Below are 25148 nucleotides of genomic sequence, written 5' to 3'. Positions count from 1 at the left end.
TTGAAATTTTATTATATCTTCAAATTTATATCTTATTCAAAAATAAAAATATTATATATTTTTTTTTCTCAAAACCACATAAAAACCGTATTATAACATCTATATAGAAGGAATAAAACGAAATATTAAAATCGAGATATACCTCGCTGCATTGCGCGAGTATCCTTCTAATTCTTTATAAAGATAATAATTAAGTATTTAGTTAGTAGTCGATAATTATGCTAATTATATTTTACAATTTTTATATTTAAAAATATGTTTATCTTGTGTGTGACTGTATTCATCTACAGTTAATTACACGATTTAAAATTTGAGTTTTAATAAGTTGTACTTATATACAATTTACTTGTAATCTTGATTTTTAAGTAATATGCATTAATTAACAATACTTCATACATAAAAAATGATTTTTAAGAGTGTTTGTCAAATGCTTTAATAGATAAATAAATAAAAGATTAATTTCTCTATCTATACATTAAGTTTTAAAGAATTCTCTAAACACATAGTTTTCTCTAATTTTAGAAAATAATATAGAAAATATGTTGAAGCAAATTAGAAAACAAAAACCTCATTTTTTTTTTCTTTATTAGAGAATCCGGTTATGCTCTAAGAACATCATCGATGGCTTTTAAAATGGAGAAAAATAAGGTTTTGTAGGTGTTTTTTTTACTCGATTAGGAAAAGAATGTGATTTTAATACTAAGATATGAGCTTAACATGGTAAGTTAGCCCACATTGTCTTAATACATTAAGCTAGTATTCTTTTTTTTCAAAATTATTTTTATCCGACAATTTTTAACCTCACGTCTCATTAGATAAGAAATAGTCTATCTGTAACATGAACAATTTTCGAGATTCCATTTATGATTAATCTCATTGTCATATGTGGTTAATAATGATAATTATGATGATTTTATATAATGATCCTATGAAGATGGTTGGAGATCGTTTTGGACTTGAAAAATGAAGAAATCGCACGAATAGACCGGAAAGAAAAGTTGACTACTTGCAAGAGATCGTTTCAGCTTATGTGATCACCTTGGCTTTATCTTAAAGTAGTCAAGTATTTTACAAGACCTTCTGGCTTGGTTTTTAACTAAACGGATTTTATGGACATTTGTTCAGCTTAATGGCCCAACGTGGAGTCTTTGACATACGATGCATTTATTGCATCTTTATTGGTTACTACATGTCTTGAATGTGATAAACATTCAATTTGTGTCATGTAATTTTAGATTGTAATACATTGGATCCATAGATACAAAAGTCTATCTTCTTGTTAAGCGTGGAATTTTGATGCTCATACTTTAATGTGCTGGTGAGTGGTGCCCAAATCATGAGTAGTTAGCTTGCATTGGTACCCTTTTATGTCGTACATGGAACTATAGCCTGCGGTGGTACACAACACTCATTAAAGGTTAAAACATTTAACCAAAATATAAATTAAAAGTATTACATTAATCATCAATTTTCTTTTCCACCAAATCTTTCCAGGATATTTGATTTTTTTTAATAATCAAACCTCATTTAATTAATTATTCTACATTTTATATGAATATTTTATTTTTATATCATTTACATTCTTATTTATAATAATCAATATATTAAAAGATGAGCGATCAAATGAAAACCACTCCAATTTGTAAAAACCGTAAAAACTACTTTCATCCATCGTTAATCTTATGTAATTTTTTCATGAAATTGTTAATCTTGTGAAATTGTTTCATATAATACTTTTTTTGGTGAAGTTGTTTCATATGTGGTTATGAAATTGTTTCATATACTACTTAATGAAATTTTAATGAAACTGTTTCATGTATTTCTCTAAAATTAAAATAATGAAGTGATAATATCCATGATTAACACCCTCCACAATAAAAATGGTTAATCAACCTCTCATAATTACAAAAAAATGAACAAAATGAAAAATTATGATTGGTTGAATAAGGTTTTCACGGTTATTATAAATTGAATGGTTTTTATTTGAACCCACCCTTATATTAAAATTTATACAAACACGTATTTATTTTTGTTGAGAAAATATTTTTATTTTAATTATGTACTTATTTACATAATTTTTTTTTTGTTTAAATATATTAATACAATATATATTAGATAAAAAATTATTCTAAAAAAATGCTTACAATTTATAAAATTGTATAAAAATAGGGTTATTAGAAAAATCGTAGAAGTTGTATAATAGTATGTACAATAAAAATAAAAATAAAAATTTATAAAATTTTGGGTTTTCAAAGAATCCGTACAATTTTATATAAATTATATGCATTTTTTAAACTAATTTAAATATATCGGAAAAGTATAATTACTTTAATTATGTATTTATATTATATTAACTATATCTAAGGGGGTGTTTGTGATTGCTTATAAAAACAACTTATTGACTTATTCCAGTGCGACACCGGTAATAAGCACTTTTGAGTGTTTGGATAAACAATTTATACCGATATCAAACCGGTAATAAGGAGTTTTTGAAGAAGTTAAATCCAATGGACTTATAATAAGTTGATAAGTGTTTTTGTAGAAAGGTATAAGTTGTTTCAAATAAGCAAACCCAAACACCCCTTAAATATAATTATGTTGATTATGTTAATAAATAAAACTGATTAAATACGAAACTTTCATAAAATTATATAAAATTAAAACTGATTAAATACGAAAACCTTCCATAAAAACCTCTTACTATGTTGAAAACCTTAAGGTTATATATCGAACTAGGGTAGATTAATAATATTTTAGTTTTTGTCTCATTTTTAGTCCATCTTGTTCCACCTATTTTGGTGGAACAAAAAATGTCTCTTTTGTCCCATGCTACCCACCTTGTCTCGGTTATTGTTTTTGTCTCATTTGCATCAAACGTGAGACAATGAGTTTTTGTTATATCTCATGCTGCGCCAAACATGGGACAATGAGTTTTGTCTCGTCCTGTCATGTCTCGTCCCATATACCAAATGCAGCCTAAAGGGCAGTTTTTGATTTTGAAGAACATTGTGGATTGAACTATATGTCTGTAAAAACAGTACAACACTTTTGTTTCAAAGTATCATAATCAAATGCATTTTTAAAATTATTTTTTATTATTTTCTTGTTATAAAATTTATAAATATTAGTTAAATATTCCGATTTTCGCAATCATTGTTACTTTGAGTCTACTCAGGAGTCGGGATCACTGTGGAGCTTCTATGTTGACATTAGTAAATGTGTGCAGATTGAATCAAACATCATGTAAGACCAGCCTGTTTTTATAAGACCCGTGAAACCATTTTCTTACACTTGAAACTTCACAGTGTTTTTGTTATGAATGTTCAACTTTTCTTTACCTTTCGTTTTGCTATGGTGTTTCAACTTTTAAGTATAAAAAGTGAACTCACGAAAACAGACTGATCATACGTGAACCCAACCCTTTAACTTTATACATGATTTAGTAAACATACAATTTGCATAAAAATACTTTTATTTTTATTATTTATTTTTATTATTTATTTTAAAAATATTATTAATTTATATTATAATATAACTGTTTGGAAAAAAATACCAAGAGATAGCTCATAGCTGTTGTCTTTACGTCTTCAAATAATTAATACCACTTGCAACGAACCCAATTTCATGTCGGCTTTGCCTCCACCTTCAAACAGATCTTTGAAATAATAGTAAACTTTCACTTTTAGTCCCTAATGTTTCTTAGAAATTACACTTCTGGTTCCTAAATTTTTTAAATATGAGATGATAATCGTGGTTTGTGAAAACATTCGAATTTACTCTTTGTTTTTAACGATTGTTAAAAGAATTCGTTAAATTAGAAACATTTTAATTCTTTTATCTAATTTTTTGTCTCTTATCCAATTAAAAACCATATGAACCAAAATCATAAAATCGATCTGACTGGGTAAAAGACAAAAAACTGATAGAAAGACGAAAATAACCCTTATTTGATGGTTTGGTTTAATTTTTTTTATATGTTTTGGGGTTGATTTAATTTTTGATTTGGTTGATCTTATTCCAATTTTTCTATCATAAAATTAGGATTTTTTCTGGTTGTTTGAAGGTTATTTTCAATGAAGATTGGTATCAACTCGACACATATTTAGCTTGTGTTGACGTAACTTCTTCTAGTTTAGTTTAAGGTGGTTTATTTTGGTTTCTCTTTTTTCTGTTACGCACAAACATGTGCTTAATTTCAATTGGTAATATATATATATATATATATATAGAGAGAGAGAGAGAGAGAGAGAGAGGGGGATTGGGTTCACGTGAGACACGTGATACCATTTTTTTACGCTTGAAACTTCACAGCAAGACGTTGTGAAGGTAAAAAAACGAGCCGAACCTTCATAGCAAAAACACTATGAATGTTACCTTCACAATGTTTTGCTGTGAAGTTTCAAGTGTAAAAAAGTAGTCTCACGGGGCTTATGAAAACACTTTCACAATGTTTTTTGTTGTGAAGTTTCAAATGTAAAAAATGATAAAATACTTTTACCTGATAAATACTTACCCTGTAACATAAAATTAATTTTATCCTATTTTTAGTTTGGGAAACGTTTAAAAAAAACACAATAACTTTTACATATATGATATGAACGATATATCGGCATTGATTACTTAAACAAATACCGTTTCAAACTATAAAGCTTTTCTTGGAAGTTTTCAAAATACGATTTTTTTTATTTAAAAAAAATGTTCAGAAAAATCCAGCAAAATTTCTTATTTTAAATGTTTAGGTATTTCAATTTTTTTAATGAAAAATCATTAAAAAAATTTGTTGTGAATGATTAAGTTTTTGCAATTTTTTTTTGAATAAATAAAATATCATTTTAACAAAAAAAAAAAAAAAACTATATGTAACTGGCGGAGAGTATTTTAAAGTAAAGAAACTTGAATCTTTTTTACTGTTTCCAAACCTTACGTCGTTCGACCCCTCGTCGTCCATTATTTATCATCATTGTTGGCCCATGCATCGTTCTTCCTCTTTTTGATCGATTTCCCCTTATTTTCTCTATTTTTTGATCTATTTATATGTGCTATGTTAAATTGTCGTAAAAAAAAATCGAAAACATAAAAACATATCAAAAAGAGAGAGACCGATGTCAGAAGCCAACTACGACGATGGACGGTATGAAAAATTGGACAATGATGGGACGACGAAAGGTGTCAAAGGGGAGTGATGTTGTACGGTGCATGAGGTTTACACGACGTCAAATTTAAAAACGGTGAACATCAAAATTATATTGTATTTTAATTATATTTGTCCGATTGTGTGATGTAAACATCAAAATTGTGTTGGAATTATTTATTATTTATCGTATTTATTTTATGTGCAAATGTACGGATGAAAATTATATATGAATGATTGAATCCGATGGCCTTTCCATAACGTTAAGCGCTCGAAGAAGACTCTTACCGGTGTACTTTAAAATAAATATTTAAAAAAAAAGTTGGGACAATATGACATTTCAAATATTTAAATATTCATTATATTTACATTTAATTTTTTTGCTATTTAATTTTTATAAAATAAAATTTATCTGACTTAAATGTATGTAACAATAAACTTGGACCTTAAAAACAATTACTGATTTGTGATTTTATCTGAGTATTATCATAAACTATTTACCTGGTATTCACTTACTGAATAAGATTATTGGTTCTTACTATACTCATCCAGTAACAAAATGTAACTTGGTATTCACTTACTCGAGTTAGTGTTTGATAAACGGCCTCTAAATATTTGTTATGCTTTTTTTCAGATAAGATTCTTGGTATTTATTATACTCAACCATTAAGATAAATGTCTGTAATCAATTTATTGATCTAAGTTATTTATTTTTAAAATATGAAGAAGAAAAATTTATTGGACCCCACCTTGACGAATTATGAGTGACAGAATATTACAGAAATCATCCCCTTCAAAATAAAATAAAAAAGTTGGAGCTGTTTTTATTTTGTTTGACAGCTATTAAATGTATCTTATTAAAATATTGGAGATATTGTTTCAAATTTTAAAATAATTGTTTATAAGTATTATTTCATTTTTTTATTCATAAAATAATAATATTTATTTCGTCTTAAAATAGCTGATTGACACATAATTTTAAACATATTTAATTATTACAATTTAAATAACTAAATGACACTTTTATCATTGACTAGTTGTGTACCCGTGCAATGCGGCGAGAGCTATGAATTTTAACGACTTTGAAGTTCCACTGGTTTTATAAGATAAGATTTAACGATGATATAAGTTACACTTGGTCTTTACATATTAATATAATTTGAATAAATAAGAGTTATGGTTCCAATTACAGATTATCGATAAAAAAAACTGTATGACTTTTTAAAATCCAATATATTTAAAATTCAACATATTTAAACGACTCCACAAATGTGTTCGATTTACACCAAGAGCAAAGAACCAATAAACTTGAGTTTTAAGATAAACACTCAAAATCAATAAAGAAAACTACAAATTTGACAGATCATAAGTCATGAAAAGACTAAAAAAGATTGGTTTTAGAATGAAATTTCAACTGCTTACATGTATATATATATTTCAAAAAAACCCAAGAACATATTAATTCATAACATATTATACAGTGCAATTTAGACAACCAAACCCCAAAATATATAGTATATATATAAATAAATAATTATAAAAGTATAAATTGTAAATATTAAAAATATTTTTCACAGTATATATAATATATAATAATATAATTAAGTAAAAAACTATTCAATATTGGACTCATTTCGAAGGTATTAACGAGACGATTATAATGGTGTAACTTGTTAAAATGAAAATGTATTTTTTAAACATGTTTTAATTGATATACGATTATGTATGTTAATTTGATAAATGTTTAAAATGAAACATTTAAAAGTAAATGACGTAAARTAAATWAATTAAYTAATTAYAGGGGTATRAAGTGTAAATTTAAAATTATAATTTAAAAAAATCGGTTGTTAGAGGATGAGTGTATGTGAGGAGATGAATGAGTGAAAAAGTAGTATTAAGGGTATATTGGTCATTTAGTATTTTAAGATTTTAAGACTTTTACTAAATTTGCTTAATAAAATAGTATAGATAATAGACATAAAAAGCCTAAACTGAATAATTGATCGTAAATAATGAGGTTTTTTGCTTATTAAATAAATGTTTAAAATATCTAAAACAATTCATTGTTATGAATCACCATGTGTATTTATAAAACTTTCATATCATTTTAAAAGTTAATAGTTTTTTAAAGTGATGATTAGAGATATATAAAGAACATGAGTAAAGACTGGATATTAAAATTACAGGTTAATTCTTAATTGATTTTGAAGCTGAAAAAACGGGCCTAAATCAGTATTTCAGGCTTTGGTTAAGATTTGACCTATCATTTTCCATTTTTCATGTTATTTTAAATTTAACATCGATAAAAAATCTATATAATTAATTATACTATTTAAATTAATGGATAATATTATAACCTTAAAATATAAGAACATAAAATTCTATATTTAAAAAAACTTAATATGCCAAAAAATCAATAATTAAACACATTGAAAATTATGATTGATATAAAGTTATAATTTGATTGGATTTTCGAGCGTTGTTTCGTCATCTGACCGCATTTTATTCGGTCCAAATGAGAGCCGATCTCAATCGGGGTTTTCTTTCCTTTCAAAAGATGATGATTGATTGGTACTGGTCTTGGGCCTCGTCTTCATCTTAATCGATCATTTTTAGGGGGTCCTTGGTACCGTAGAGATGGCCAAATGGGCCCGGCTCGGGACCGACTTGTGACTAGCCCGGTCCAATACCGATTGGGACCAGTTACACTGTTCATCAAAAATCAAGGTCTGATCCGAACTGGCCTGATTTTTTTTAAAAATGTTACATTTTTTTATAACCGTTGGAATGGTCATATGATTTTTTTTCTTCATTTCTTGACCTTTTTAGTGTCTAAAGGTGTAAGGGGGAAGATACCAACTTAGAAATGCAAAAAAAAAAAAAAATCACAATTCTCACTATAATTCATGATTTCGGCTCATGTTCGGTTTCCATTTTTAACAAATTATAAAAAAGTATATTTTTAAGTGCATTTTATTTACCTAATTACATATTTTAAAGTGTAGTATAATAATATTTTTTCTTTAAAAAATTCAAAAAAAAAATTGCATTTTAAAGCTAAGTTTAATAAAATATTTTTGAATGGCAATTTAATTATTAAAATACACAAAAAAAAACATTACTTAGCTAAGGTAAATGGCAATTTAATAATTAAAATACAAAAAAAAAAACGAATTGTTTTTAAAAATAACAAGTTTTATTTTAATGTATCATAACAACTTAGTCTTTTGAATAATTCAATATTTTTAATTAATTAACATAAAAATTAATTTTTTAAATAATTTCTATTTATCAAAGTTTATTATTAAAAGGGAGTAGGATTCACCTTTTTATAAAATATTTTTTTCTCAAAGTGCTAAAAAACAATTATTTAATATTTAATATTGTTGATAAATCCTTATCATTTATTGTTTAGAAGTACACACCCTACATCGTAGGGTATACAAACTGATATTATTAAGGTCCCGTTTGATTTAAAGGAATGAAATGAATTTTTAGGGGATTTTTATATTTATAATCATGTTTGATTTATTGGATTGTCCGGAATTAAAATCCTATGATTTAATTGAAATTCTTTAAACATAGGATTTTGAAATCATTAGTGAGTCCTCGGGATTTCGTAGGATTGTATACAATAAGGTTTTAAAAAATGTTAAAAACATATGTTTTGTAATAATCGATTAATAAAAATGTAATTCAATTATTTTATAATTATTTATATTTCCAAATCCTACAAACCAAACACATCAATGATTTCAAATTCATTCTAATCCAAATCACTTAAAAACAATCCTGCAAACCAAGTAGACCATGGTTTTTGGTAAAATTGTTCATTAATTGAAAATCCAATTAATTTATGTAAAACCAATTCGATATAATCATCAATTGAAATCGGATTTCGTCAATTGGTCCAATTCGATCAAATGATTACTAGATCACATCGGATCCATATAAAAATATCCAACAAATTGGTAAAGTATTTCGATCAGCTTTTCATATATTTTCCTATTTTTCTTAAAAACGCTACGTATAAGTATCAAAGAGAAATGACAAATTAAGTGCAAGGAGGAGCCGAGTGTCGATCATGGTTTGTTGGGGTGGTTGCGTAGACTGTAGAGAAGGTGACGAGGAGGAAAAGGGAAATCGTAGAATTAGAACAAGGGTTTTGAAGGTTTTGATGTTTGATGTTTTTATTTTTTAACAATATTAAATTAAATATTATCCATTATATGTGGACTGAATCGGTTCAATTTTAATTGATTCTGCCATCAAATAACCTACCGAACCAATTGAAATATCGGTTTTTGGGATCCGATACGATCCATTTACAACTGGATATTCAATTTTGGTTGTTGGTTTTAAATGCTTTAGTCGACATAATTGGATCAAATCATATTTTGCATACCTAACACTAAAAACTTATAAATATAAATCAAACTTTTTAATTCTAATTAGTATATATATATATATATATATATGTGTGTGTGTGTGTATATATACTGTGGCACATTGGCACGGGTCACCGTTTTCATGACTCCATTGTATATAAGAAAAAAATTTACGTTTTTGAAGGATGTTACCGTATCGTTTTGTTGGAAGTCCTTATATTTCTTAAAACTACAATAATAACATAAGTTTCTCTTGACAGATTCAATTTACGCTCTACTTTTCCCATTTTATAGTCAGATGCCTAAAACCCATGTATGATGTATATCAATGTTTTAGTTTTATCAATTAAGTTCAATTAATTATGTTTTCTAAAAAGATGTGAATAAAAAAGCTATATTATTATCCCAAATATCACTGCATCCGCTATATCCACGTCCGCAATATTGCGGACCTGGCTAAAAGACAAAAAATATTCAAATTCCTCTAGGTTAGGAAGTTGCGCCGTCGAAATTGCGGACTTGGATTGAATCTGATAACTTTTTTCTGTTTTTTAGACAAGTTCGCAATATTGTGGACGTAGTGGCATTTGGATAAACTCGGAAGAAGAATGAATGGGTAACCAATTTAAATGAGTGGAATGGCTATTTGAGTCAACTTTCCTTTTTAAAAACGTCTGAATTTGGTCATTTCCTCTGACAACGTTTAAAAAATTCGGTTAAAGGGGAGTTTTAATCTCTTGATTGATTTTTTGGACTCTAGGCGTTGTTTGACAGTTACTGAATGATTTGGTGTAGAATGATTAAGCGATCAGAATGATTAAGAGGCTTCATGATATAGTTCAAAATGAAATATAATTGTTTGGTAACTGTTTACAAATGAAATTAGGGTGCTGAATGGTAAATGGATGCTTAGGATACAAAATCATTCAGAGGCTTTTGGAACCATTAAGAGTCAGACTTTTTTTTTTTTTGCGAAACAAGATTCACCTCTTAACGATTCAGAGTCTGCCTCTTAATGGAACTATTAAGAGGTAAACAAACAACCCCGTAATTCAATCAAAATCAATTCTGTGATTTTGGTTCCTATGGTTTTTGATTGGATAAAAGATAAAAAAAAATGACGAATATACACCTTCATTAACCGAATTTCTTTTAACGACCGTTAGGTAAAGAGATCAAATTCGAACGTTTTTACAAACCATAACGACCTTTTTGTAATTTCAAAACTGTAAAAATAAAAAAAAATTATTTGGATCAAAACATTATTTTATTATTAAAAATGATGGAATAATAAATATCTAAAGTTGAATAAGGGATTTGAAGATGAGTTTTGAGAGTGGGGCTCCATCATGAATAACTTACGATGATGGATGACATCAAAAGATTGTTTAATTGCCAAATTTGCTGCTTTTTATTTGTTTTCATTGTTAAATCTTCTTTAAAGGCGACAAAGAGGTTGTGAATAGAGGCATGTGGGCTTTCTTCTGTTGTTTACCCTCATTCTATATCATCAAATTTCATTTTTTGAACTTCAAATTTGGTGTTTTCAATTATAGCATTATATAAAATATAATATCCTTGTGTACATAATTGTATGTAATCTCAGTTTTTCCCCCTTAAGAGTAATTGAAAGGAGATAAATGTGCGAGCTTTGATTCCTTTTTTGTCATATAGTCTCCGAGGGTTTGCTAACTTTTGGGAAGAAGGGTTGAAATGGAAGGGGGTTCCAGCAGCAAGTTCAAGAGGGTATGTGTTTTCTGTGGAAGTCACCCTGGTCGCCGAGAAGTCTTCAGTGTTGCTGCTACTGAATTGGGAGATGAAATGGTTGATTGGTTTTCTTTTATTTTCTTGTTGTGATTGGTGCTTTTGGCCGACTTTTTGAATTTGATATATGACTGTTCTTGATGGTGCACCATCTGTTTGATAAAAAGACTCTTAGAATTTTGTGTGGGTGTTTAAGGTTTTTCATCATGAAGCCTTGATTTTCAGATTGAATGTTGTGATTATTTTTTAATCTTTTTTGTAGTTGGTGGTTATTTGAATTGGATATGTGATTGTTCTTGGTGGTGCACCATCTGTTTGATAAAAAGACTCTTAGAATGTGTTTTTTGTTGTGAAATTGGTGTTTGAGTTTCTCATCATGAAGCCTTTGCTTTTCAGATTGAATGTAGCGATTACTTTGTTTCTTTTTGTAAATTACTGGTGATTTGAATTGGATATGTGATTGTTCTTGGTGGTGCACCATCTGTTTGATAAAAAGACTCTTAGAACTTGGTTTCTTGTCATGAAACTGGTGTTTGATTTTTGGGTAATTATACCTTGTTTTCTGATTGAATCCTGTGATTATTTTGTAATTACAGGTGAATAGGAAGATAGACTTGGTTTATGGTGGTGGAAGTGTTGGTTTAATGGGTATGATATCTCAGAGAGTTTTTGATGGAGGCTGCTATGTTCTTGGGTAATACACACACATAAATCCCTATTCTGTGTGTAAATTTTACTACTCGAAGATGGTCATCAATCTATTCGTGGCTTAAACAAAATTGCTGTTGTTTACTCACTTGCAGGGTCATTCCCAAAGCTCTTGTACCTCTTGAGGTATTTCCCCTTTAAATTTAAATCTTGTTTGTAGTTATCTATGTATCCTTTTGAGACACAATGGTTCAGTTTATTAGTTAGATTGTGGTTTATGAACATAAAAAAGAAAAGTTACCAAAGGGCCTTTGGCCTAGCGGTATCGTAGCCCTTGGCCTTTTAAGAGGTCGGGGTTCAAACCTCACCATAGGTGAGGAGGGTGTGTGAGTTTATTTGTTGCATTTGCCGTATATAAATATTATATACTTTAAAAAAAAAAAAAGTTTCTTGAAGTTCCCATAGGTTCTTATCCAGCTCTTCCTTATTTGGCCTCTTAATTATGATTTGAAGAGGTCAAGTTGACTCTTCTTCAGGTGATAAATTAATTGCTTATAAATACTTGATGCCAAGTCAATTTGAAAAATCAATCAAGCATAATATTACAACAATTCAATGTCTAAATTGTAGTCTTAGAACTGCTCTTATCGTTCATTGCTACACCTACAACCTCACCAACTAAAATCACCATCTTTTTGGTGACTAATCCCATAAGACCCTGAAGGTAACAGGCGGGAAAATCGATAGTGACCCATGGCCTAACCTTTATTTTCCGGTTGAGCCGACCCTTTATTATTTTGATAGTTCTGTGCTAGCACAATCATTGGCCCTTATGTTGGTGTAGCCTGTTATCTAGCTGTTCGTTGAAATCTGGGATGATCGAAGAAAGAAGTGTTTTTTTCTTTCATGTTTTGGTTCTGATAGATTTCTGGTGAAACCGTTGGAGAGGTACGAATCGTTTCCGATATGCATGAAAGAAAAGCCGAAATGGCTCGAGAAGCTGATGCTTTTATTGCACTTCCAGGTATCTTTCGAATTGCGTCCAAGCTTCTTGATTTTTTACATGAAAATTGTATCAATGGTGTCGGTATTATTAGGAGGTTATGGAACTATGGAGGAAGTATTAGAGATGATCACATGGTCGCAGCTCGGAATTCATAAAAAACCCGTGAGTTTTCTTTTTTAGTGTTTTGAGATCTTTGGGCACGGGATTGCTTCCATTACACTTACATTTGTCTTCCTAGGTTGGTTTTCTAAATGTCGATGGGTATTACAACAATTTGCTCGCATTATTTGATAATGGAGTTGAGGAAGGTTTCATCAACCCGGGTGCTAGGCACATTGTTTTATCGGCTTCAAATGCAGTCGATTTGTTGACAAAGATGGAGGTATGGACCTGTTCTACTAGGTTTATTTTAATTAAAGAAATACTACATGTGAAATGGAAAACCAGAGCTTCATGGATATTGGAGTCCCGCATTGGCCAGACACAAACCATCAAAACCTATATATATCGAGGGACCTACCCTCTCTCTACAAGTCTTTTCGAGAGAATTCAAAGGGATTCCGCATATCCTAGCATGGTATCAGAGATGGGGTCTAGCACCACCAAGGGACTCGATACACTCTTTCACCTCCATTCTTGGGGGAATAGTCTAGCCTATTGGCCCCGGGGGGAGGGGTGTCGTTGTCACACATTGGGTAGATAGACACTTGTTTTCTTGAAGGTCACGGGAAAGGCTTTTGTATATGTTAGAGTCACGCATCAGCCAGACTTTGGATCATTTATCCAATATATATGTCGGAACCTCCTTTCTCTCATGAAGGGATCTTTTAGGGATTAATCTAATGGAGGTTTCCATATGGTCTCACATGGTATGATGGTATTTAAAGCCAAGTTTTATCATTATAGGGATCGACACTCTAGGGCAATCTGTACTCGTCTAGCCCCCTCTAGACACTTCGAGACAATATGTCTCCCTCTAGTCACCATTGGAATGGGCCTGTTAGAGTCCTACGTCAGTTAGACTTGGTCCAGTTCTCCTGTATATATATTGGAATCTTCATTCTTGAAGGACTCTTGTGGAGAGTAATCTGATGGGGGTTTCACATATTCTCACAGTATATTCTCGTCCCTTCATATATTGAATTTATTTTCATGGGCGCAGCAATACACGCCTGCGCATGATCATGTTGCACCTCACGAGAGTTGGCAGACGGAGCAACTGGGGAACTATCCAAGCAACGAACATGATTCAAACTGATTTTGTCCCCAACAATAGGTACCAATCTCGCATTGATTCCTCAAATTTGCATTTGAAGATTGAATTTGTGTGCTGGAAATCCGTGTTGCTTAGCGGGTTCAGCTCTATGTGCTCTTTTCCGTCTAGTGTGGGTTTGATTGTGATCGAAAGGATCAACTACCGTATGATTCATTGTTATCTCTGCTGTTTTCTCTTTTGAGACAGCCAAAAACGCATGAAAAGAAAAAAACGGTCCATTAGTCTCCAATTCTTGGTGAACAAATTTCATCGAGAAATCGGATATTGTGCGATTTAGTGACTCAAATATCAATGAATTTGTTGTGTTCGTATAATAATTGTGAATTCTCTTCTTTCTTTACTCTATATTTGTTTCTTCCATTATTCTCTGTGCATAAGCACTTGGTTTGATTAGTAGATGAACCATATGATGTGTTAGAGGGCGCATGCTTCGATGGCTCCGAGGGCCCTTGTCTCTTGTCTATCTAATGATTCCCCGATGAGTGTTATTTGACCACTGGTATGGCTTATTGACTGATACTGTTCAAGTGGTTGAGACTTTCTCATGATAACTTAAAGGTCATGAGTTTAAATCTGATCCTATTATAAAGGGTTTGTGTGGAGTAATGGTACGAATTTAGTTCCTTGTGCCACAGAATCCAATATAATGTCAAACACGATGCCGAGGGTGAATTTCCAAACTAGCACAAATCTTGCATCAATAGCTTGTACATAGTGCATAAACACTTGTACATTGCCTTTGTGCACATAGAGAGCCATAGTATGTGTAAAAATGAGGAACACAAATTGACCTTTTGAAAATAGCCCTCATGCCATTAGAAAAGGGAAAGAATAAATTAAAGACAATCAAACATCCAAATCCCTTTTTATACTTTTTCACACGATCATTCACCTTTACTCTAATATCTATACTTTTAAGAGGGACGTGTACGATTTAACTTGTATGGTTTTAATCATGAATCGTGGATTATGTCAATTAATTCGAGTTGACAATTTTTAAATTGGATCGACATTCGGACCTACTTTTAAGTTTTAAAATCAAGAGCTGTTATATACACCACATTTTATATCATGTCAGATCAAATCATACATTAAATATATAAAAAGTATGTATTAATATTGATCGCCTTACAAATTACTTTGGAAACTTGATAACTTTTAAATTCGTAACAATCATTAAAAAGTTAAAAAAGAAAAGAAGAAGACTAGAGGGTTGTTTGTTAAACACGTGTTGGATAAGCCTTTTTCGATATCATTTACCTTAACTATTGAGAATTATAAAGGATCAAGATTAAGAATCTTAACCTGAATATCCAACCCACTATACGAACCGATTGATCTCAAGACGACCACCTACTTTACAGATAGCTCGAAGTCATCGCATTTGATTTAATCTTCAAAGAGAGTAGATGTTATACGAAGCTATCCGATCCTACCGGATCCAATTGATTATATTTCTGATTGACCCAATCCGATTCTATTGGAAGCAGCCCAAACCCACTCTATAATCTTCAAACTCATCAAAACATGGTAGGAAAACATGAGGCAGTTTACTCATCATAAATGACTAGGTGTGTACCCGTGCAATGCGACGGGATCCATGAATTTTAACGATTTTGAAGTTCCACTGGTTTTATAAGATAAGATTTAACGATGATATAGGTTACACTTGGTCTTTACATATTAATCCAATTTGAAAAAAATAAGAGTTATGGTTCCAATTACAGACTATCGATGAAAAAAAATTGTAAGACAGTTTAAAATTCAATATATTTAAAATCCAACATATTTAAACGACTCCACAAATGTGTTCGATTTACACCAAGAGCAAAGAACCAAGAAACTTGAGTTTTAAGATAAACACTCAAAATCAATAAAGAAAACTACAAATTTGACATATCATAAGCCATGAAAAGACAAAAAAAGATGAGTTTTAAAATGAAATTTTAACTGTTTACCCTCTTTCTTGTCCAGAAACTCAGATTAAGGTTGAATTAATACATGTMTATATATATTTCAAAAAAACCCAAGAACATATTAATTCAGAACATATTATACAGTACAATTTGGACAGACTAACCCCAAAATATATAATATATATATATATAAATAAATAACTATAAAAAAAATAAATCGTAAATATTTAAAATATTTTTCCACAGTATATATAATATATGATAATATAATTAAGTCAAAAACTATTCAATATTGGACTCATTTCGAAGGTATTAGCGAGACGATTATAATGGTGTAACTTGTTAAAATAAAAATGTATTTTTTAAACATATTTTAATTGATATACGATTATGTATGTTAATTTGATAAAAGTTTAAAATGAAACATTTAAAAGTAAATGACGTAAAGTAAATTAATTAACTAATTATAAGGGTGCAAAGTATAAATTTAAAATCATAATTTTAAAAAAAGTTGTGAAAGGATGAGTGTATGTGAGGAGAGGAGGTGGTGAAAAAATGAAAAAGTAGTATAAAGGGTATCTTGATCATTTAGTATTTTAAGACTTTAAGACTTTTATAAAATTTGTTTAATAAGATAGTATAGATTATAAGAAAATCCTTAAAATAATCAAAATAGTGGACGGGAGGTGATGATGCAAAAAGATGATTGAAGCAAAAGTCGCCATGGGTCACAAGTATATTGGGAAATCTTGTACTTGAAGAGGTGAATCGATGCCTAATTTGTCCCAACGATTCCAGTATTGTTTTTAGTCAAATTTGGAAAAGCCCAAAGATTCAGTTGCAATCACCTCTTGATTGAAACGAAAACACATACCACACTCTTTCTTCCATGGATGACTTCTTCTTTCACCATTAATCCGCCATATGATCCATCGTTGAGCCTCTTCCACCTCACCCTAGTCTGCCATAACTATCTGAAATCAGCATCATCCTTTTCATTTCTTGATGATTCTCGACTTTCAGTCAATTCAATGAAGTGATTTTAGAACTAAATATGTATTGGGTAAGTTCTCATCGTTGTCTATCTGCTTGTTTTCTTGTCACGATTCGTCTTATCAGTTGATTAAATTTTGCGATTTAATCACCGTCTGGTTCAAAATTAGCCACCAATGCCTGTTTTTAATTTGGGAACTTTTTGCTTTCGCCAGGAATAACACCAGAAAACCTGTTTTTTTTATAAGAATGGGCGATTCCTGATGCTTATTGGTGCTGAATGATTATTGCATCCGAGATTGGAATCTAGGAAAGTTGTTTAAAGAATGAGTAGGTCTAGAAAGTTAGCTAATCGGTGCGGGAAGGATGGTGGTGGTGGGATTGGCGGTAAGACGGTTTCCGATGAGGGGTTAACAGAGATTATGGTAGATACTAAGCTTAGGTCGAAACCCCATCAGTTTTATAGCCGAGTTTTACCCGGGAAGTCAGAAGGAATGCCGATTTCGCCGGTTAAAATGTTGGTGGGTCGAGAAGGTAATTACTCTGGGAGGGGTAGATTCACGAATGCCGATTGTTGTCATGTTTCAAGCAGATATTTGCCGGTTAATGGTCCTTCTGTGATCGATAGGATGACAAGCTGCGCATATGTTTCACAGTTTTCAGCCGATGGCACTCTTTTTGTTGCAGGGTTTCAGGTACCGAATGCAATCCACGGGTTCATTATGTTTAACGCAGCCATGCTGTGTTTTCTTTATCGTATATTAATTAACGATAAGACTTGTTTTCTAAACAGGACAGTCGTATTAAGATATATAATGTCGATCATGGTTGGAAGCTTCAAAAAGACATTCGTGCCAGAAGCTTGCGGTGGACGATAACAGACACGTCTCTTTCACCTGACCAACGTTTCCTGGTAAGCGGCCGCAACCAATTTTTGGCTTCTTAAATTTGATTTACAGTAAGCTGTTTGGTTTTATTTTCAAGAACATCTTTAAAGTTTCAATAAGTCATCGTTTTCATTGTGTTTCTTGTTCTTGCAGGTTTATTCTAGCATGTCCCCTATTGTCCATATTGTGAAGATTGGATCGGATGTGACCGAGTCTGTTGCAAATGTTACGGTACGTATTTGTAGTACCATTATAGATCGGTTTCCTTGTCTCTTAATACGAATCTTGTGGAAGTATGTTTGGTTTTGAGTTTGCGGTCGTGAAGTAATAATAGAATAAGCGGACTTCATATCTTGATAGACCATTTTGGGGTGAAAAGGGTACGCTTTTTACAATCAGCTGCTAGATCTTGTGGGAAACGTGAGGGGGTGTTTGTACATATACTAAAAAGGCGTAGAAAAGTTATCTGAATTGCATTTGTTCATCATGTCGAAGATTTTTAGTTCAGGTACAAGAATTAAGAGTTAGGGGTTGTTTGGTTGGTTTTCCATTACAATTCAGACAGTGAGGTCGCCAGATTTCAAGCTGGGCTGTTCCCAGTTGGCTGCCAGGGAACTGCTCCAGCTGTGTCCGCGGTGTGAGCGGGTCGCCGTGTGCCAGCCGGGGGATGAACTGGGATGAAATGGAAGCCGGGCTACGGTGCCAAACTGCACGCTAACCTAGAACCCTCTTTTATGCTCCTTGACAATTTTGTCGCCTTCACAATCTCTTCCACCAAAATGAATAGTGTTGTTGCGATTTCGTTTTTTTCTTTTTCTTACTACCACTCGTTTTTCCATTGTGGCTGAATTGGAGTGTGTCATTTTTTATGCAGGAGATACACGAGGGGCTTGATTTTTCTGGTGAAGATGATGAAGATGACGATGATTACGCTTTTGGGATTTTCTCTGTAAAATTTTCAACTGATGGGCGAGAACTTGTAGGAGCAAGTAGTGATGATTCGATATATGTTTATGATCTTGCAGCCAACAAGTTAAATGTCCGTATAGCAGCTCACAGGGTAATGATTATAAGCATATCATATAATAACAAAATGCATTCGTTTTGACCCTTTTAGATGGAAAATGTTGTGGATTTGTAACCGAGTATCGATCATACCCTTTTAAGGCTCTACATAGCCGATGGATCGTAGTCCTGGCTGCCAAGATCCGTATCTCCAAGCTGAATTTACTAACCTTGATTTATGTTCTACATTGCAGTCGGATGTTAATGCTGTTTGCTTTGCAGACGAAGCCGGCCATGTCTTGTATTCTGGGAGCGATGATCATCTTTGTAAGTAAGCTCTTGATGATGTTCTCCAAGAGAGTATGAAATGGATTTTATTACTATTACYACGAGTTTAAGTAATTATGTACTTCAGGTATGGGATAGGCGATGCCTTGGTAYAGGCGGAAGAGAATCTGGGATCCTTACTGGACATCTTGAAGGCGTTACGTTCATCGATAGTCATGGAGATGGTCATTATTTGATTTCAAATGGAAAAGATCAGACTATTAAACTTTGGGATATCAGAAAAATGTCATCAAATGCAAGCGGGTATTCCTTCTCTCTATCGTTAATAGTAGCAACCTTTCTCGATCTTAAAAGCTACATATTGATGAATCCCGCTCTACTCTATGGGATAGAGGTCCAATCGGCCTACATTTTACCCTTCTCAGATGGATATAATGGGTTCATTTGTCTCTACTCTTTGGGTTAGAGCTTAGGTTTGCATACATCTTAACCTCCCCAAACCCCACCTCTAACTGAGATATATTGGGTTTTTTTGGTTTATCTATCTATAGTTCTATACTTTTGGGATGGGTAGTGGTCAGGTCTGCATTTATCTTACCCTCCCCAGACCCCACCTCCAAGTGATGTAGAGGCCAGGTTTGCATTTATCTTACCCTACCCAGACCCCACCTCCAAGTGAGTGATGTAGAGGTTGGTCTGCATACATTTTATCCTCCCCAGACCCACCTCTAATTGAGAGATACTAGGTTTGTTTGGTTTATCTATCTACTACCTATACTTTTTTGGGTAGAGGTCAGGTCCGCATACATCTTACCTTCCCTAGAGCCCACCTCCAAGTGAGGAGAGGTCAGGTCCGCATACATCTTACCCTCCTTAGACCCTACCTCCACATGAGATATATTGGGTTTGTTTGGTTTATCTATCTATACTCTTTGTGGTAGTGGTAGAGGTCAGTTCTGCATACATCTTACCCCCTGCAAATTCTACCTCCAAATGGGATATACTCGGTTCGTTTGGTTTATCTCTGTTCCTGGTGAATGAGTGTTTGACATGTTGTTTAACTCCTTTGGTGCAGTAATATGRCCCCTAGACATGTTGAGTGGGATTACCGATGGATGGAATATCCGTCACATTTAAGAAACCGAAAACATCCAAACGATCTGTCGCTGTCTACATATAGAGGTCACAGAGTCTTGCGAACACTCATACGATGTTACTTCTCTCCGTCTTACAGGTAAAAAGTTTCCGAAATTATGTCATATTAGATTCTRGTTAACATTTTGTAATCWCGTCTGTTGATGCAGCACCGGGCAGAAGTATATATACACTGGATCTGCTGATGGCCATATTTACATATATGATATGGTAACTTTCAGTTTCAGTCTTGTGACAAAATTTATAAATTACRTTTTTATATTTTATAGACATTTTTAGACTTTACATCCGGGTCGGATATACTGGGKTTTTAGGTGACGGGAGCTCAGGTTGCGAGGCTCAAATTCCATGAGCAAATCGTTCGAGATTGCAGTTGGCATCCATTCGACCCGATGCTTGGCAGCTCGTCGTGGGATGGAGTCATTGCGAACTGGGATTTGAAGCGAAACTGAGACAATCGGTGTTGTATATATATATGAACACTGTAAGCCTGTTATCTTCTATGGTTTTGGGTTCTTGTTGCCATAATCGATCGGTAAAACCTTGTTCTAGAGATTCTTGGAACGCGTTCAGGTTTGGACTTCTTGCTCTTGAACAAAAGAATTGCCAATGTTTTAGCTACCCATTTTAGGGTGAATCGTGTAGTGTCGTTATCTTCAAGTTATTTGCCAGTTCTGCGTTTGTTTCTTATACGGGTTTTCGGTTTGTAATTGTGATGAAATAACTAGTTCGGACATTTGGGTTATTTGCTTTAACAATGGAGTTCGAAGATGAGATGATAGCACATAATATTGGACAGGTSCTATAGTRTAGTTATTACACTTAGTTCGAGAATTACTAAGCTTGAGCTCAAGGCACATGAGCTCGAGTAGCTCGTTAAAAGTTTGAATCGTTTACCCTCACCCCATTGGGCTGGCCATTCCAAAGAAACTTATCCGAGTTACCAACAAGAAGGCAACAAGTTCAAGTCCTTGCAAGGTTCTGCCAAATGACACCAACAGTTCTACTATTTCAAATTTAACTCAGCTTCACCATCAATCATCAATGTCCAAGACTAGAAGGATATTTCTATCCAAATTTAAATCTGAATCCAATAAACAAACATGTCTGAATCATACCTTACGAACCCTTTGATTCCWGTACAATYTGGCTGCATTTGTTGAGCAGATATAACATCTTCTCAGAAATGTCTATGCTGCCTTGGTTAACCTTCACACGACTCTCACCTTTTTGCTGCCAATATCGTGCGTGAATTTCATYAGAAAGACATTGAATTCCRCATACARAAGCACYACGGGAAGTAACAGGATCATGAGGGGGTGTGAAGGTAGTTTTCTCCTGTTGCAGATYACTGCCTGCATTTGATATTGAGGGTTCTTTAGAGGGACTTTGGGAACTTTGTATTTTATCTTCACTGGCTGAGGTGAACTCCACCTCTTTTTCCAACTCAAACTTGGGCCGTCTCTTCTTCTGTGGAACATGATCTTGAGAAGTTGTGGTGTTAGAATCATGACGCCCGTATCTTTTCACTCTGCGTTTCACTTTATTCTTCARGCGTCTTTTCGTTTTACTTTGGTCTTTGACTTTAGGCTTTTCCTGACCCGGGATTTCGGCYTCAGAGGGATCTTCTGAAAATRCAACAACGGCCAAATGAGAAGAGTTGGGTTTCCAAAAAAAAGTGAATTTACTACTACTACTAGATTCAAGCAAATGGATCTACTACTAGATAGATTAGCAAAGGATTGTCATGTTTGTTAATTTACTCAAAGCCTACATCAATAACTGCAAATGCAGAAGCAATGCAAGTGAAATAGATAGCAATCAATTAGTGGAATAAAAAAAGTGGGAAAATTAGGAGCTCCATCTAAATATTAACCTCTTTTATATCTAAGTTTTAGATTATGTGCTTGACAAATCTAAATCTACTTAAATAAGCAGATGCATCAGTATATACAGACACATAAATACATGTTATAACTCAAAACTGTTGCATGACCGAAATAGAGAGTGAGTTAATTAGTAATGTTACCTTGAAATAAAGCTATCTCCTGGTTGTCTGATGCCACAACACCATCTCCAGCCCTTGTAGCAACAGGATTCACCCCAAATGCAACAAAGTAAGGTTCATCAACCTCTGCATATCTTGCTTTGCGAAAGCCAAGAACTTTGGCAACTTCCTTTGAAGAGTTGATATCTTCAGCCACATTGCTGGGATCCAGTGCCAGTTGYTGAATGAATGCAAGTGTTTCAACTGGTCGGAATTCTTGTCTGAACCCTTCAATCTGCTGCACCGTATAAACCCCTCYAGACTGATACCCATCCAAATCAACATCTAAAAAACCGTCCACATGTGATGGTCGATAGGATGCAAAAAATACGCAGGGACAAGTCATTCCTATTGCAGCTCTGTGGATGACCTCATAAACCGCTTCATTAATAGCTTTCAAGAACAAACGTGAACTAGAATGATTTGAGTATACGCTATAGTTGGATTCAAAYGGAATAAGTTTCTTTGGATTCAACCATCTATATGAGTTATCGCCGAAAAAAGAAACAAGCACACGRCCTTCTTTCTTTGCTTGCCGGGCCTGAGGAGTTGATAGAGCTTCATGGTATACAAGGCCAGGCCACCAAGGGTGGCGATCGGCTTTTGCCCATACCAAATCCCCAACATGAAATTGATTCTCCATTRATYTCTCTCCGTTTCCCAGACTATTAGATTCTTAGATCCCTTTCTCCTAGTCCGAGGATCAACGTTTTGAACCTTACTTTTCTCTCGATTCACGAAGCCCTTTGATCGCCGCCGCCTCAAAACAGTGATCAACCTATGAATTTCCGCCTCTAGGTTTACTCTCGACTCAACCCGTTTGTATTTATAAAACACCCCGATTTCACACTCTATACCGGGTACCAAACAACCTTGTCCATAAAGATTCTCTTAACCAATTGCCAACTCATCCCGAGTCGATAGGCCCAATCCTAGAGTGACACTTTGCACCATGGGTCCTTGACATGTCAAGGATCGGAGAAAGAAGTCTTCAGGTGAAATATTTAACCGACGATTACTAAAACTAGGAAATATCAAACAATACTAATTTCTCCAGTGTAATTCCAAAACAAACCGTCGGTTACTGAAACTAGGCATTTATTGACTTCACCACACATCCCAAATTACTACTACAAAATCTACAATCATGAACTTTACAATTCAAAGCTCCTAACTTAAGTTTCCTATATAACTTCATTGAATCAACTTCTAGCATCTCAAAATCACCACACATAGCTAAATTAGTACCACGGAGGAATAAAAATCCTCTTGTCACCACGGAGATTCAAATATGATGACTCCGGGCTATCTGCAAAGCAGGTATGGTCGCCCTGGAATTAGTCGGCTCGCATAACGGGTTGGATATCCAGGTTAATAAAAAAAATCACCACACATAGCTAAATTAGTATTGAGTTGTAACTTCCAAAGTTAAAATAGAATAGCTAAGGTGTCTTTAGCAGATTCTTTAAAATGAAGAAAATTAGTATTGAGTTGTATTTCGGTGAGAAAGAAAGTTATAATGAGAAAGGTAAGAAGAGATCTATATCCTTCGATCAATTCTAATTGAAGATCAACAGTGATGAGATGCACCAGATTAGTTCCCGTATCAAAAGCAATCCATAGGCTAGGGGTGAGATTAAAAGTGATCAAATGTCTAAACCCCTTTTTTATGCTTGTCATCTTAACTCCTATTATCACACGATCTTTCGTCAATTAGGATTTTGGGCAATTTTTTGTTTCAACTAATTATTTAAAATGGAGAAAGAGTGAAATTCTTTGAATTCGGAGAACTTTCCGAAAACGATTACCATAAAGTGAGGAATATATTTTATTAATAAGAAACTTTGAAATTAAATGTTTACGAAAGAGAAATAATAATAGAATATTTTGATGATATAATTAGTGTTGTAAGGAAATGTTCATTTGAGAAGTAAGGAAGTGATCTTAGCGTTTCATCTGGTCAGACATTTTGCGGCTTTGACTGTGAAGCATCGGATAATTCTTCGTATGCGTAGGCGGAAAATAGAGGGATAATTTTATAACTTTTATAAATAGGCGGCAAACGAGTTCATATGTGAACCTGTGTGATCCATGTATGAGCTATATGTACATATGCGAATCAGTTAATTGTTTCATATGTGAATCAATTAAAATAGTTCATATGTTAATTACACGGGTTCACATATGAACCTGTTTGCCGCCTATATAAAAGTTGCAAAACTACCTCCTTTATTTTTCGTATAGCCGCAAATTTTGACCAATCAAAGCCGTAATTATTAACCAGTCAAATCCGATTGTGACCGTATGAAGGGCTATGATCACTTATTTACTTCTCAAATATTTACCGATTCTCAAAGTAACCTATGGCTAGTGTTGTATCTATACTATATTATAAAGCATTTGACAAAAACTCTTAAAAACCACTTTTTATGTGTAAAGTACTGTTTATTGATGCATATTACTTAAAACTCAAATTACAAGTAGATTGTGCGTAAGTACAACTTATTAAAGCTCCATATCTAAATTCGTGTGCAGATAAACATAATCACAATACAGGATAAATATCTCATTTTAAATATAAAAAATCTAAAATATAATTAGGATAATCATTTAGTTCTAACAGAATACTTAATTATTATCTTTA

At 32.8% G+C, this 25148-nt stretch overlaps 1 protein-coding gene and 1 pseudogene across 1 annotated transcript; both read left to right on the top strand.

Annotated features, from left to right (window-relative positions):
* The first annotated feature begins 10881 nt into the window (after positions 1 to 10881).
* On the top strand, positions 10882 to 14558 carry LOC112527860 (cytokinin riboside 5'-monophosphate phosphoribohydrolase LOG8). The gene is made up of 8 exons (XM_025138700.1): positions 10882 to 10987; positions 11194 to 11343; positions 11880 to 11977; positions 12087 to 12117; positions 12856 to 12955; positions 13029 to 13099; positions 13176 to 13319; positions 14100 to 14558. The coding sequence occupies exons 2-8, from the start codon at positions 11233 to 11235 to the stop codon at positions 14193 to 14195; spliced, it is 651 nt and encodes a 216-aa protein (XP_024994468.1). The 5' UTR covers positions 10882 to 10987; positions 11194 to 11232; the 3' UTR covers positions 14196 to 14558.
* Positions 14559 to 16802: 2244 nt separating this feature from the next.
* Positions 16803 to 21200, top strand: LOC112528720 (annotated as a pseudogene).
* The last annotated feature ends 3948 nt before the right edge of the window (positions 21201 to 25148 follow it).

Source organism: Cynara cardunculus (genome assembly GCF_001531365.2).
Source record: "Cynara cardunculus var. scolymus isolate 2C chromosome LG 15, CcrdV1, whole genome shotgun sequence".
Taxonomy (NCBI): domain Eukaryota; kingdom Viridiplantae; phylum Streptophyta; class Magnoliopsida; order Asterales; family Asteraceae; genus Cynara; species Cynara cardunculus.
The sequence above is the reverse complement of the archived record's forward strand: the minus strand, read 5'-3'. Positions and strand labels throughout refer to the sequence as shown.

What these genes read in the sequence shown, in the direction of transcription:
- LOC112527860 (XM_025138700.1), top strand. Translation starts at nt 11,233, where the DNA reads ATGGAAGGGGGTTCCAGCAGCAAGTTCAAGAGGGTATGTGTTTTCTGT. An exon ending in AAGCTCTTGTACCTCTTGAG is followed by an intron (nt 12,118 to 12,855) that starts GTATTTCCCCTT and finishes TGGTTCTGATAG; the next exon opens with ATTTCTGGTGAAACCGTTGG. An exon ending in ATTTGTTGACAAAGATGGAG is followed by an intron (nt 13,320 to 14,099) that starts GTATGGACCTGT and finishes TCATGGGCGCAG; the next exon opens with CAATACACGCCTGCGCATGA.